This window comes from Lipotes vexillifer, unplaced genomic scaffold (assembly GCF_000442215.2).
Source record: "Lipotes vexillifer unplaced genomic scaffold, Lipotes_vexillifer_v1.1 scaffold1008, whole genome shotgun sequence".
Classification (NCBI taxonomy): Eukaryota; Metazoa; Chordata; class Mammalia; order Artiodactyla; family Lipotidae; genus Lipotes; species Lipotes vexillifer.
Window position 1 is genome coordinate 2,156,896 of NW_006772616.1, and position 13,584 is coordinate 2,170,479.

General features: G+C 41.6%; 1 protein-coding gene across 4 annotated transcripts in view; it reads right to left on the reverse strand.

Annotated features, from left to right (window-relative positions):
• The window catches only part of FOXP1 (forkhead box P1), a 606,527-nt gene that overhangs the window by 46,096 nt on the left and 546,847 nt on the right, over positions 1-13,584 (reverse strand). For all 4 annotated transcript variants that reach the window (XM_007447659.1, XM_007447657.1, XM_007447660.1 and 1 more), the window contains one exon: positions 8,630-8,734. In XM_007447659.1, the coding sequence (XP_007447721.1) occupies positions 8,630-8,734 (105 nt within the window). The remainder of the gene's footprint in view (positions 1-8,629; positions 8,735-13,584) is intronic.

Sequence of the window (13,584 nt, forward strand, 5' to 3'; positions counted from 1 at the left end):
GTTCGCACACCTTCAAAGACCCACCCTTGATGGGGGTGAGTTCGAGTCTATCAGGCACAGTCTATCTCTTGCTGATCGCCATATGGAGACGTGCACAAAGAAAAGACACTAAGAGATTAAAAAAAAGAAAGAAAGAAAGGAAAGAAAGAAAGAAAGAAAAAAAAAAAACCTTCCAAAAATCACGCAAGAAAACCCAAAGCAGAAAAGAAAAAGGAGAGTGTTTCCTTTCTGTGTGTGAGAGACGAGACTATTTCAACAGCTGATCCCACCCTCAAAGAATACAGCGCACATAAAATAAATACAGGTCACCAAAATTAACAAATCATCATAACTGTCTAATACATCCTGGGCTGGCTGCGGAAAAACAAGATCATTCTGGATTTATATCTGTTAAGTATGGGATTTCCTGGACAGTTAATATCCACAAACAATCAAACGCAGGAGGAACACGGGGAAAAAGGCAGCATTATTTCAAATTTGAGCTGAGAGTCGTGATTTGTAAAGGGCTCAACAGGAACTGCAGTTGAAATCTGAAGCAAGGAAATTCTTCGACGAGGCACTGATGGACATTTCTCTGTTTCTCTTGGCTCGGTGCAGGTTTTTAGGTCGCTGGGTTTCGAATGGGAGGCCAAATGAGAATCTCGCCAGCACTGAAACTCTGAAGATGACAATGAGCTTAATCCCTCAGTTTAAATAAAATAATAAATAATAATTTAAGAAATCGAATGATACTTCACTCAAGAGTCAGAGCTTTTTATGAGACCTGTTGCCAATATTAGTATCTGGGAACGATCTCATCTTTGATCCTGGCTAAATTCCAACACACAATTTCATTAACCCAGGTACTGCAAGTGATAAAACTCATTTTCCCCTAAAGAGACAGCTAAAAAGTACCAGTTATACATTTATGAAGTACCAGCAATCAAAATTATGGATTTTCTAAAAGGTTTTTAACTACTTTTATTGAAAGGAAAATCGCTGTCTCAGACTTTTGTGACACTACTGCTAATAATAAATTTTACCACTTAGACATGGCCGTAATATGGTAGACACTGTCAATAAAAGTGTGGAGCAAAGACGATCCCCCTGTCTTTTCAGCGATGCCTTCTAATTACAGGCCGGAAGTGATCACGTGAAACACCTAGGCTAGCTAATGGCTCTTAAAATCTAAGAACACACAGCACTGTCTCTGCAGTGGTACGATGCGCTGTGTACACAGACTGATGTGCAGCACTGCATGAGGAGACAGTCAGAAATTTTTTTAATGCTTTCAAAGCCTACGAGGAAAAATTAAACTTCATTTGCATTTCTGACTAAAATCTGTTTGCTGCAAGAAACAATGCATTCCGATGTTATTTGCTGCTTTCTGAGCAAGGCGATGTGGCACTGGGCCGGTCACCTCTGGCAAACTTGTCTCAACTTTTTCTATCGAACATTCTACAGGTCACTAGAGGGCACTGTGGTATTTAGGCCACCCTGACCTCTGAGTACTTGGAAAGGTCTTGAACTCCTGAACAGTGTCAGAAAGGTGAAAGGAGAGACATTTCAAGGGGGAAGAAAATGTTTTTTGGTACCACCTGATCTTCCTCGGTCAAGCAACTCAAAAAGGCACGGTAAGTGGGAAAGTCAAATCCAGAAACATATTAAGCTCATCGTGGAAAACTCCCAAGACTTGTCACCTGGGCTCTGATGGGGGAAAATTTCCTCCCCCAGTTCCGGTGATTGAGATGGGGAGGCTAGAATCACATTTGCATATGCCCAACTTCTAGAAGACTAGTCCCCCTCCACGCGCTCTCCTGCACTCCCCAGAGGTAATTTCACTGCAGAACATCCAGGTGTGCAAACCCAGAGCCACGAATGGGTTTGGAACAATTTATGATATCCGGCCTCCTTCGACGTGTATCAGCATATACCTGGTTCCTTTAACGTACACTTTGTTTTTCCAAAACCACAAACATTGGTGCTGGAATTTCATGTGGAAGTGCTTAAGGGGCTGAAAGTTAACACCTTTGTGATCCTTGCAGCCTCGCGGTGGCTGTGAAAACAAAAGCCTCTTTGTGGAGGCTTTCTTGAAATGTTTTCTTAACATGTTCCAAGTAGTTTTAGGCCGGGAACTAAAGTAAACAAGATGTTACCATGATAAAAACACTTGTGAAAACATTACAGAGCAGCACTTAGGAGTTTCTTGCACATAAAACTCTTCACAGTTTTCAGAAGTGAAATTCAGAGAGAGAGAGAAAAAAAAGGTTTTTAAGTGAATTAGTGATGAAATAAATGTCCTCTGCTGTCTCCAGCCCTCGACCTTTCTGAAAGGGTCGAAGTTCCACCACTGGGCATTTCCTCGTGACATTATCCTCCCTGTCTTCTATGACAGCACATATAAAATTTGTTTTGGCTTTCAAAAGTAATGTACATCTGACTAACATGCAAAGGAATCTGGGTTTTGATTGTCTGGCACGATGCTTCTCTCCATGGGCAACAAGCAGAAGATAAAAACAGAAACAGACAAAAAAACCCAAAACACCCCAATTTCTTTCAAGCGGCTATCAAGCAAGGGCCCACATTATACTTTTGTTAGATGTTCTGCAAGTGACTGTCGAAAAGAAAAACTAGGGGAAATGGACACATTTTTCCCAAACACACATGAGGAACTGGTATTTGTGAAACTATGGGGTCTGTGTCTGATTTTACATTCTAAGTCAGAAACAGGAAAATGTGGTCATGATTTAGCCTTCAGATCCACTCGCCACCTTGCCAAAGAATGGTATGGGCCCTTTTTCAAAAAGCAAAGGGGAAGAATTATAGATCCCTGTTTTTATTGGCGAGGACCGTGTCTTCAACCTGGTTAAAAAAGAAAAAAACCTGATCCACGTGGGGAGAGGACAGGAGGACACCCTGAGCTTCACCTCTCTGGATGGCACTGGGCTTCTTTTTGCTTGGCTCTTATAGGAGGATTCCGAGCAATGCAGGGCTGGCGGGCTGCATCAGAGTTAGCGGGAGTACCTGCTGGCGTCAGTTTCCTCCAACAAACACCACTGTCACATGATCACTTAACGGCGCACAGATTAGAAAAAAAATAATCAGCGCTAAAACTGCATCTTGTTTGGAGAAGAAACAGGGAAATAAATGCACACAATAGACAGGGTACCTGCTGGTTGTGATAAAGCGCCCCTCTGTTGGCTGGGAGGGAAAGACAACAGGATGGTTATTTGTACAGTATTTATCTTTGAAATCAAGGGCCCTGTGGTATCCCCTCACCTTGGGAACGAACACTGCAGAGTGATCACAGAAGAGTGTCAAATCTCTGGTTTTGATTGACCAACAGTTATCATACTTCTTTCCTCGGGAGGGGGGAAAAAAAAAAAAATAGGCCACATTTTGAGACCTGTGAGTCCCCTCTCCCTTTTTTTCACCTCTCTCTCTGTCAACAGTGGCATTTTATTGTCACGTGGGATTTTCACCCTGAACAACTGATCTTGGCCTCTCTAAAAGTTACAGCTGCCTAGCCTGAGCAACACTTACCAAGCCAAGTCACTCCGCTCTTTGACACTGAACCCTGAAAACCAGGTGGAAGAACACAAACCCGGGTAAAGCATGAAAACTGCAATCAGTGCACGAAGTAGCAGGGCAAGGCAGGCACGGATATTCTCCCCCAATATGAATAAAAATGAGGGCTCTGTGAATCCACACTGAAACAACCCAGGAGAGCGATGATGCCCAGGGAATGCAAGAATGTGGCTCAGCTAAAAACAGAATGACACCAAAAACAGTACCCTAGGTCAGCAAACTGGTCCAAGGGACACAGCCACACCCAGTCTGTAAGCAGAGGGTCCTGTGGCTGCTTCTGTGCTACGAAGGCAGAGCTGAGTGCTTGTCTCAGAGACTGGATGGCCTGCAAAAGCCCATCATATTTACTATCTGATCCTTTATGGAAAAAGTCTGCCACCCTTGCCCTAAGATCACATTCGACTGTGTAGGACTTCTTACCAGAAATTTCTGGTTAAACATTATATTAAAGAACGGTCTCTTCTGACATATCAAAGCTCTGCATAGTCACCACCTCTTCCCTAGTTACGAGGTCAGCCACGTTTGGATAGTTTCGATTATTTCTCTTTTAAAAATACACTTAAGGCAGGCTTCCCTGGTGGTGCAGTGGTTAAGAATCCGCCTGCCAATGCAGGGGACACGGATTCGATCCCTGACCCAGGAAGATCCCACATGCCACGGAGCAACTAAGCCCATGCACCACAGCTACTGAGCCTGAGCTCTAGAGCCCACGAGCCACAACTACTGAGCCCGTGTGCCACAACTACTGAGCCCGAGTGCCACAAGTACTGAAGCCCGTGCTCCGCAACAAGAGAAGCCACGACAGTGAGAAGCCTGTGCCCCGCAACGAGAAGAGCAGCCCCCACTCACTGCAACTAGAGAAAGCCCCCGCACAGCAACCAAGACCCAACACAGCCAAAAAATTTAAAATTAATTACTTCAAAAAAAATACACTTAAGTAGACGAGAAAAGAAGTACTGATATTTTTCGAGAGTGCCTGCTATGGGCCAGGCACTTGACACGAGGTACCTTTTTCATTCCCGCAACCCCAAGAGGTAGTTATTACTATCGTCCCAAAACACACGTGCTGATACTGAGCTCAAAGAACGCACTCCTGGCAAGTAGCTTCACTACCCATTCTGCCTTTCTTCAAAGCTTCCTTTATACCTACTGCCTTAGGCAGAGAGCACACAGTTAATAAAATGAGCTGCTTCTAACCAGGCGGTATTATAGAACAGTTAAGAGCAAGTCCTATGAAGCCATCCTGTCTGGGTTTGGATCTTGACTCCACCTCTTATTAGCTGTGTGACCTTGGGAAAACTGCTTAACCTTGCTGTGCCTTAGTTTCCTTAACCGTAGGTCGAGAGTGATACTACAGTAATACCACTATAAGGTGGCTGTATTAAACGAGTTACATACATAAAGTACTTGGAATTGTGCCTGCTGCACAGTTCAGGGCTCTACCAGGGAAGTGTAAAATCAGGGGATTTAGAAGAATCAGGGATTTTTAGGTGAGAGAAACAAGAAATCTGTGAAGCAACACCTAAGTCAAAGGCAGAGCAATACTACATTTTTGTTGAGTAAGACTGCCTTGAGAATCTAAGCACCACTGGTATCAATTTGCTAAAACCATGAGAGAACACCTCTAAAGTGGGATAATGGCCCACTCCTGGGCCCAGGAAAGAGGTGCTTTTAGCGTCTACAAATCTGGCAGTTTGAGAAGAAATGTTTGAAACATCACTTCCCACTTCCCGATAATGACTCCACTATGATGTCACTCAAAGAGGCCACGTGGCTTTTGTTTGAACCACAAGAAGTATGGCAGCTCTTTCAGTCCAGCTCAATGGAAAGCAAAGTTGGCTTCACTATAGCCAATGTGATTACCCTTTAGACGGAGCACACACGTGGGAGACGTGAGTTCACAACAAGACGAACTTACTTTCCACTACTCTAGGCAAGATCCTGAAAGCTGAAGACAATTCTGAATTTCCCACAGCTGAAATCACGCTGTAGGAGAAACTCAAAATCCTGAAGTTGTCACAGACCACACAGGTCAACGGATAAACTCAGGAAAGCACCAAGAGAACTCTGAGCTCTAGAGGGTTTTTTTCTTCTTCAGCATTTACTTTCCCCTTGGCTGGTTTGCAAGACTCATTTTTTACTTTTGTGAACCAAGTCTCTCTCATCCCCAGCCCCTACGTGGCTCCTGTGGGGTGAACTTCTGCTCCGAAGGTGGGCACGTGACTTAAGCCTGGCTGCCTCACTGCGGCTGCTTCAAAACTAGAACACATGACTCAGTGTGGGCCAATGACAGTCTGCTGAGGACATTTTCCTGGCACTACTGGAAAAGAGATACACTCTGGGATGGATAAACCTGTGGCAGGTAAATCTGTCTTCTTCAGTTCCACTCGACAAGAGCCTGAGAATGAAGGCAACAAAGAAGAAAACAGAGCTAAGGGGCAATGAACTGATACCCCAATAACCTTGTTCAAGCATCAGGGTCCAGTCATGCTTGTAGACAGCGGTACCACCAGACCTCCTCGGTATAGGAGCCAATTACCATCCTCTGCTTTTTCTGGCTTAAGCCAATTAAAGTTGGCTTTCTATAGCTTGCAAACAGAAGTCTTCTGGCCAAATACATGTAAATAAATAAGTACTACGAAATAAACAAGCAACAGTTGCGGGATCATAGTGAGCATTCCAATTCCACTGAGGAAAAATGCCATGTCACGTGTAAAACCACAATAAATAATAGAGACATGAATAAAAGTGAAAACTAGGGGCTTCCCTGGTGGCGCAGCGGTTGAGAGTCCGCCTGCCGATGCAGGGGACGCGGGTTCGTGCCCCGGTCCGGGAGGATCCCACATGCCGCGGAGCGGCTGGGCCCGTGAGCCATGGCCGCTGAGCCTGCGCGTCCGGAGCCTGTGCTCCGCAACGGGAGAGGCCACAACAGTGAGAGGCCCGCGCACCGCAAAAAAAAAACAACACAAAAAAACAAAACCAATTCCACTGAGCAAAAATGCCATGTCATGTGCAAAACCACAATAAATAATAGAGACATGAATAAAAGTGAAAAATAAATAGGTGGTTTCCTACATAAGAGCCTGACTCCTAATATCCTTAGAAGAGAAAAGGGCTTTTTTAAAGGAATCAAGCCTAGCTTCTAATTCTGATGATCTTCAGATTCTCTTCTTTAGAAACTGATGTAGTTTGAAAGTGTGCTGTTTCTTTGTGGAGGTGTATTTGTCCCCCCCACACATATACATACACATACACACACACACACACGCGCGCGCGCGCGTGCGCCAGCTCGCATAATAAAAGGAACTAAGATTTGAGGATTAGAGTGGAAATACTTTGCCTATTAACAAAAATTTGTGAGTGATCAATTGGAAAAATGTCCTCTTCCCTCATGACTCTAAAACTGATACAGGTCACCAAAAATGTTGACATCAATTTTATAGTTCTGGAGACTTTATAAAATAAATCATATTTACAGATGTTTTCTAGCCATTCTATAGAGGAGTGAAATTAGCACCGAGATATTTATCAAAGGTAGCACTGGTGCCGAAGGTGAAATCAGAATTTAAACGTGGTTTCTTCCAAGATCCTTTTGTCTCATTATCTAAAAACAATTAGGCAAGTGATCAGGAAGCAACAAAACAAAGATTCTACAATGAGGGATTTATAAGAGAACAAAGCCCAATAGCACTAACCAGAATCATCGTAATTGTAACGGACTGTTGCTTAATTTAAGATAAAGTATCACTGCTCTTGAGTATTAATATTTAGAAACAATGTAAAATATCTTTTTAAAAAATTTTACATACTTCCGTTTTTAAGGACCACATAATGCTCTTGAAGTAAAATATTACAGCGGGGAAGCTCTACAATGTTTTCACAGACTCCCATTCATTAATCAAAAAAATGATATTCACCAAAAGCGCTTGCAGGTAGCACGAGATATATCTCTAAGGGTGGCTTTATTAAAATATTTGTACCCAGGTCCGTAAAGAAAGATACAGAGATTGTTCTAATAACAGAAAGACGGCACAAAACCAGAGACCTGCGTGTTAAATCAGCCCGCCTCTATTTCCTGGGGCTTGAATGAGACAGAAAAGCTAGAGGCAAAGACTCCCCACTGCCCCCAGTCCCGACACCCACTTTGCAAACCGTCACGCACCTATATATACAGGAGTTTTACAAGTGCACGTGTTGGCTTGCTGCATGATAGATAAATATATTAAATATAATGTAGTATTATATTTACTCCATACATCAATGATTCACTGATACTATGAATATATTTATGTGATGTCAATAATGCAGGGTGGTTTCGTCTCGATATTTTTAAAGGACAAGGCACCGTAGATGAGGGAAACGTTAACACGTCGTGCAGAAGCGTTTCACTTCGGCTAGGAGAGGATGAACGTACCATTTACTTACAGGGATGCTTTATCAGTGGTACAGATTCAAATGGGATAACCCAAGTTTTAGTCATACTTTAACTGTAGCAATTAAACTTACTCTCGCCTCCCTGTAAGGACAAGAATCTGAACAGAAGTCAACACCAAGGCACAAAGATAAGAATCAGATTGGTAGCATTTCCTGGGCATCCGTTTCTTACGTTTATAAAGTCATTTGTGAAGAACCAAAGAAGAGGCCCAATCACCAAGCTATTTAGTGGCCAGTAGTTGACACCAATTTTATAAAGCTAGAGCTAGGGCATATGTCACTGATTTAATATGTAGGGATGTGAAAAAAAGTGAAAACTGAATTACTGCACGTTTAATATTGGGAGAAGTTTTACTTCATCACTGTCATTCTGAGAAAATAAGTAAACACAGGATCTTACTAAGAGGATCAAAAATGCCCTTGGATGTAAATCCTTCCCCCTTTACAAGGCAACCCTCAATAGACTTTGGAACTATTCCTGTGACACTGCTGGACGTGGTGATTTAGAGTCTACCCTCAAAATGGTGGTGTGAAACTCGCCATCAAAAAGGCACTTCATGAGGAAAAGTACGAAGAGTGGGAGGTGACGGCTACGTAAGAGAAGAAAGCGATATCAAATCATTCTTACTTTAGAAATGACTGGAAATCTTCACACACTGCTTCACAGCCAGGCCACTTGCATACGCCATGTCCATACAGAGGATGGCTATGGGGATGCTCCTCATGGGACAAACTGAAAGAAAACACACAGAGGACAAGAGAATAAATTGGCTGCACAGAACCATCCCACCAGACATACAAGGTAAGAGGAGGCAGCCCACGTGGCCAAAGGTGAACCAATCTGTGCTTTCCTCTTCCTGTGGAATTCACGAATTACTTTTGCACGGTGCTCTTCTTATAGCAAGAGTTAAGTTTCAAAATGTGAACAAGTCCAATATTATAAATGTACCACCACGTATGAAAAGTGCTTGACAGGCTTTTTGTTAGAGGCAAACCCCTCTACTCAGACTGCAAAGGATTCGTTAAAAGGCTAGAACTTATCATTTAACCTACCTAATGAAAATGATAAAATCTGTACTCGATTTTGAGATTCTCTCACTGTTTTCTACCCAGAATATTACATATTTTTCTCCCCCCCGCTTCTGCCACAAACAGTATTCCCAAAATTGTATAATCTTTTCACTGGTTAAGTTTATCAAGCAAAGAAGAGTGCAATTAAATAATTTAGAATACAATGATTGAGAAAGTCAAATGTATCCAAGTAGATGATTAACTTAAAAAAAAAAAAAAAAAAAAAGCTAATAGTGGCAGGAAGATTCTATCTCTAAAATTACTAACACCAAAGAGTGAAAGAAAACTTGGCATGAACATGAAGGGGTTAATCCTCCCGTGGGGTTCCAATCAATAGGTAATGACTGGGCCACACGGATCCAGGTCATGGGATGCTTTGATCCATGCCACGTGGCGCTTAGAAAAGTGTATCTGTTGTACTTGCTGATGAACCATATTCTCAAACATTTTCTCTATTAGATTTCTGCATCCAGACTTCTTTCAGACAAATTATTTGTACAGTCGTTTCCATAACCTTAGACTCTGTCAAACAGAAACATAAAACTGACATTAAGAGTTCCGTTTCGTACTAAAGCACACTGTCTTCAAGGAAAGGGCTATTTTGCAACTTACTCCACGGCCGCTGCCTGACTTTGAACTTCAAGCACACTGAATTATGATTTCACACGCGCGCGCGCGCACGCGCACACGCACACACACACACACACACACACACACACACACACACACACGAGAGGCCTGTAGTTTATATAACCCCCAGGATGTGCAGTCATATATTTTATCGATTCACATTCGTAGAGCAGACATACACAAATGCCACTTGTCCCTGACTTATAACATAATTAAGCCACAGTGAATGTATTATGAACATTTAAACTGAGGGTCATGAATACCAAACACACGTATACACTGAACAAACACTTTATTAAAGATCCATAGGTCTCCCTGTGGCTTTTCAATGATTTGCTTGGAAATCTAACAAAATTTGAAAATAATAAGCTAGTTTCCCTGACAATAGAAAACAAAGCTGGGAAACAACAACAAACAAAAAATGCAGAAAACTAACTTAGGAAAGCACTGAAAGGTGCCCCCACTGAGAGAAAAGAATAACACAAGTGAACTAAGGTAGTTACAGTGAGATTTCTAAAGCCCAATGATACAATGATATTCTCTGAGCAGTTATGAGGGTAAAATTCCACTGGACCGAAGGAAAGAATGACTACCTATCTTTGTTCACCTTCAGATTCTTTAAAGAATAAAAGAGGTACGATACGAAAATAGAATTTAAAAAAATTACTGGCAACATTTAACATCCAAGAATCCTTCAAAGTACCAAGATTCTCAGAATATCTGAGAGGGAAGGATATCATTTAAAAAGAAAACTGTTCCTACCAATATCTTACAAGGAAAAAGAAAAAATATCCAACCATAATAACTCTTCTCTTTACCAATTTTATTAACATTATTTAAAGTATTTTCACAATCCTAAATGCGTTAGTATATATTTGTTATAAAATCCTTGAAAAATCTTGAAAAGAAATAACTACCCTCAAGTACACACACACACACACACACACACACACACACACACAATTTTTGACAAATTAGGCATGAAGATTTGCATCCTTTTAAATTTTAGATAATTTTGAAAATACTCTCTCATGTTATCAACTAATCTTCAAAAGCTTCAGTTACTGACGTGTAACAGTCTGTCATGTATCCTCTTAGCTCGAGCTATCTGCCAAAATTGACATAACCATTCCTCTATTTTGGACACTGAGATTCCCTTCATGTTTCTAATATTTATGAATAATGTTAGAAATTAAATTTTACCAGGCAAAACATCCCAGTGTATAACTGATTTTTACTAGAAGATATATTCAGAGAAATGGAATCACTCAGTTAAATGAGTACTACGTTTTAAGATTGACCATTAATACTCCATTAAGTTGCTCTTGAGAAATGCTACGTGCCCAGTACACTCTCAGCCATTACACCTATTTTGTGTGATTCTTTAGGCTGGAAAAGAGGAGCCTCAACTAGTTAGGATACAGAATTAGCATCATCAGTTAAAAACTGCCAATGGTTATTCTACTGTGCCTTGTGGGTTAAGCCAAGAGGGTTCTGAAAGTAACAGTATGAAAGAATGTACCATGCCTTCACTAGAGGAATTTACAACTAGAAACAAAACTACATAATTCAGCACGTGTGCCACCTCCACCCGAACCCCCGCCCCCCGTTTCTAGGCTGACTTATTTGCAAAGGCTCCTTGGACTGAATAAAAACTACTCTCCTCTAAGAATTTATTTTTGGTTCAACTTAATATCCTTATTTCAAAGAAAAGGACCAATGACAACTCACTAAAGCCTCAGAAGCATCACCAGTCACACCTTGAAGGCTAGAGGAATGCCAACTCCTGGCACACGTACATGTTTACATACTCAGTGGACCTCTTGAAAATGTGCCTCTGCATTAAAACTGTGTTTTTATCATGAAAGCATTATATGTTCTTATTTTTAAAAGTTCACCTCATGCTGTGTTGGCTCAACTTTGCCCCACCCTCGTCCCACACCTAACGCAACCCTACCCTGGCCAACAGTGCGGGCACCCCGGCACATCACCACACTGCACTGTCCTTCTCGTGGGCTCTAGTTTACAAACATGGAAACACGGGATACATACTGCTGTCACTTGCTTTTCATATTTGGATACTTTAAAATATACAACTGTCTGAAATAAAGTGCTTGTCTTTGAAAGGAAAAAGAACAGACTGGCAGTGATGCCCTGGTGGAGTATCTCTGCAAAGATACGTAAGATACTCTTAACACTTGTTGCCTCTGGGGCGGGGGACCGGGCATTGCGGTGGGGCGGGGAGCAGAGAAGCGGGATTTTCACTGTATCATTTTTTTTTTTGTATCTTCCGAAGTTTTAATTTTGTGCATTGTAGGTGTTTTTTGCTGTGCAATTGTTAAATATACGTAATACACGCACACACACACACAAACCCATACAGAGACATACACACGCATGAGAAAATCAAGTGCTATGCAGGACTCGATTTCCAGCCTGCCACTCACCCTGATGCTGGTGTAGCAAATGCTGTATACTTGCTGCCTGTGTGGCTGGGTCTCACTTCTGGCCTTTCAGTCATTCTAGATGAAGCATGGTTAGACCCCACCAGCTGTACCCCTGAATGGGAACTTTTCTGTTTCATCAGAGAAGTGGAACAAGCCTTTATACCCTTACTGCCTTTCAGGACTTGCCAAAAGGGACAAGATGGGAAATTTAAAAAAAAAAAAAGAGTACAGGAATCGTTAAACTTGAATGAATTTAGAATTTCATTTCCAGGATGCAACGTGATGGAAAAATGACCATCTCAACATCTGACGGTCAGATAAAGCCTGTGAGCCCAATCATTTAAATAAACTGATTACGGGTAGCTCACCCATGTGAGAAGTATAACTTCTGAAAAGCTGCCAAGATCAGTGCTGAATAAATGCTGAATGAAGTGCTGAATAAATGGATGAATAAATGGATGTATTTGATTTTAAAGGGATTTAAACATGCTTGCCCCAAAATTAAACTTCAAAACTTTAGGGTCAAGTGTTTAATAAACTATTTTTTACTATGAACTCCCAAGCTGAAAATGTTTAGGGACAGGGAATCACAACCAGTTCATCTCTACCCACTCAGTACCTAACACAGAACATGGGCTCAATAAATGCGAGACAGATTCATACAGACAATAATATTATTCTACTTAATGTCTGTGTGGATATACACTAAATTAATGTTTGCCTTTTAAAAAATGTCTTGACGGTAAAGACCAGAATGATGCCAATCCACTTGAGAAAAGAGCATTCACACCTTCTACTGTTTACTTTTAGTCCAGATATTTAAAACGCAGATAGTACACAATCAAGAAAAGCCACATGATTTAAATTTCTCCCGACGACCCTTGGTATGTAAAAAATAGATATATTTACTAACACAAAACAGTGACAGCATTTCAGGTCAGCAAGAACCAACTTGCCATATAAAGTACAGCTACACAAAAACAGGTAATAATTCCTGACATTACCTAATACTAAATACACTCTGTATTATTCAGTATGACGTAATGGTGTCACTGACATTTATTTAAGACTTGTTTTGGTATTTATTCTTCCTATATCAAAGTATACCAGCCAGAGCCTTAATTTCAACACTGACTTTGGCCTTTGAGAAGATTTTACATAATGGTTATGGTTTTTCAGCGGTGACTATTCACTACTCCCTTCCCAAGTGCATTACTTAGCCAAAACTTGAACTAGAATCACTGCTAAAACTAAGAACAGCTTCTTACTGCAGCCTGTAGACTTCAGTGGCCCTATGCTCTTGGTCCTGTAAGCTGATTGTCCCTGCGGTAGTAACCAAGAGAATCATCTTTGAAGGAGAGGAAAAGCACAGACACCGGGGCTTCCCTGGTGGCGCAGTGCTTGAGAGTCCGCCTGCCGATGCAGGAGACGCGGG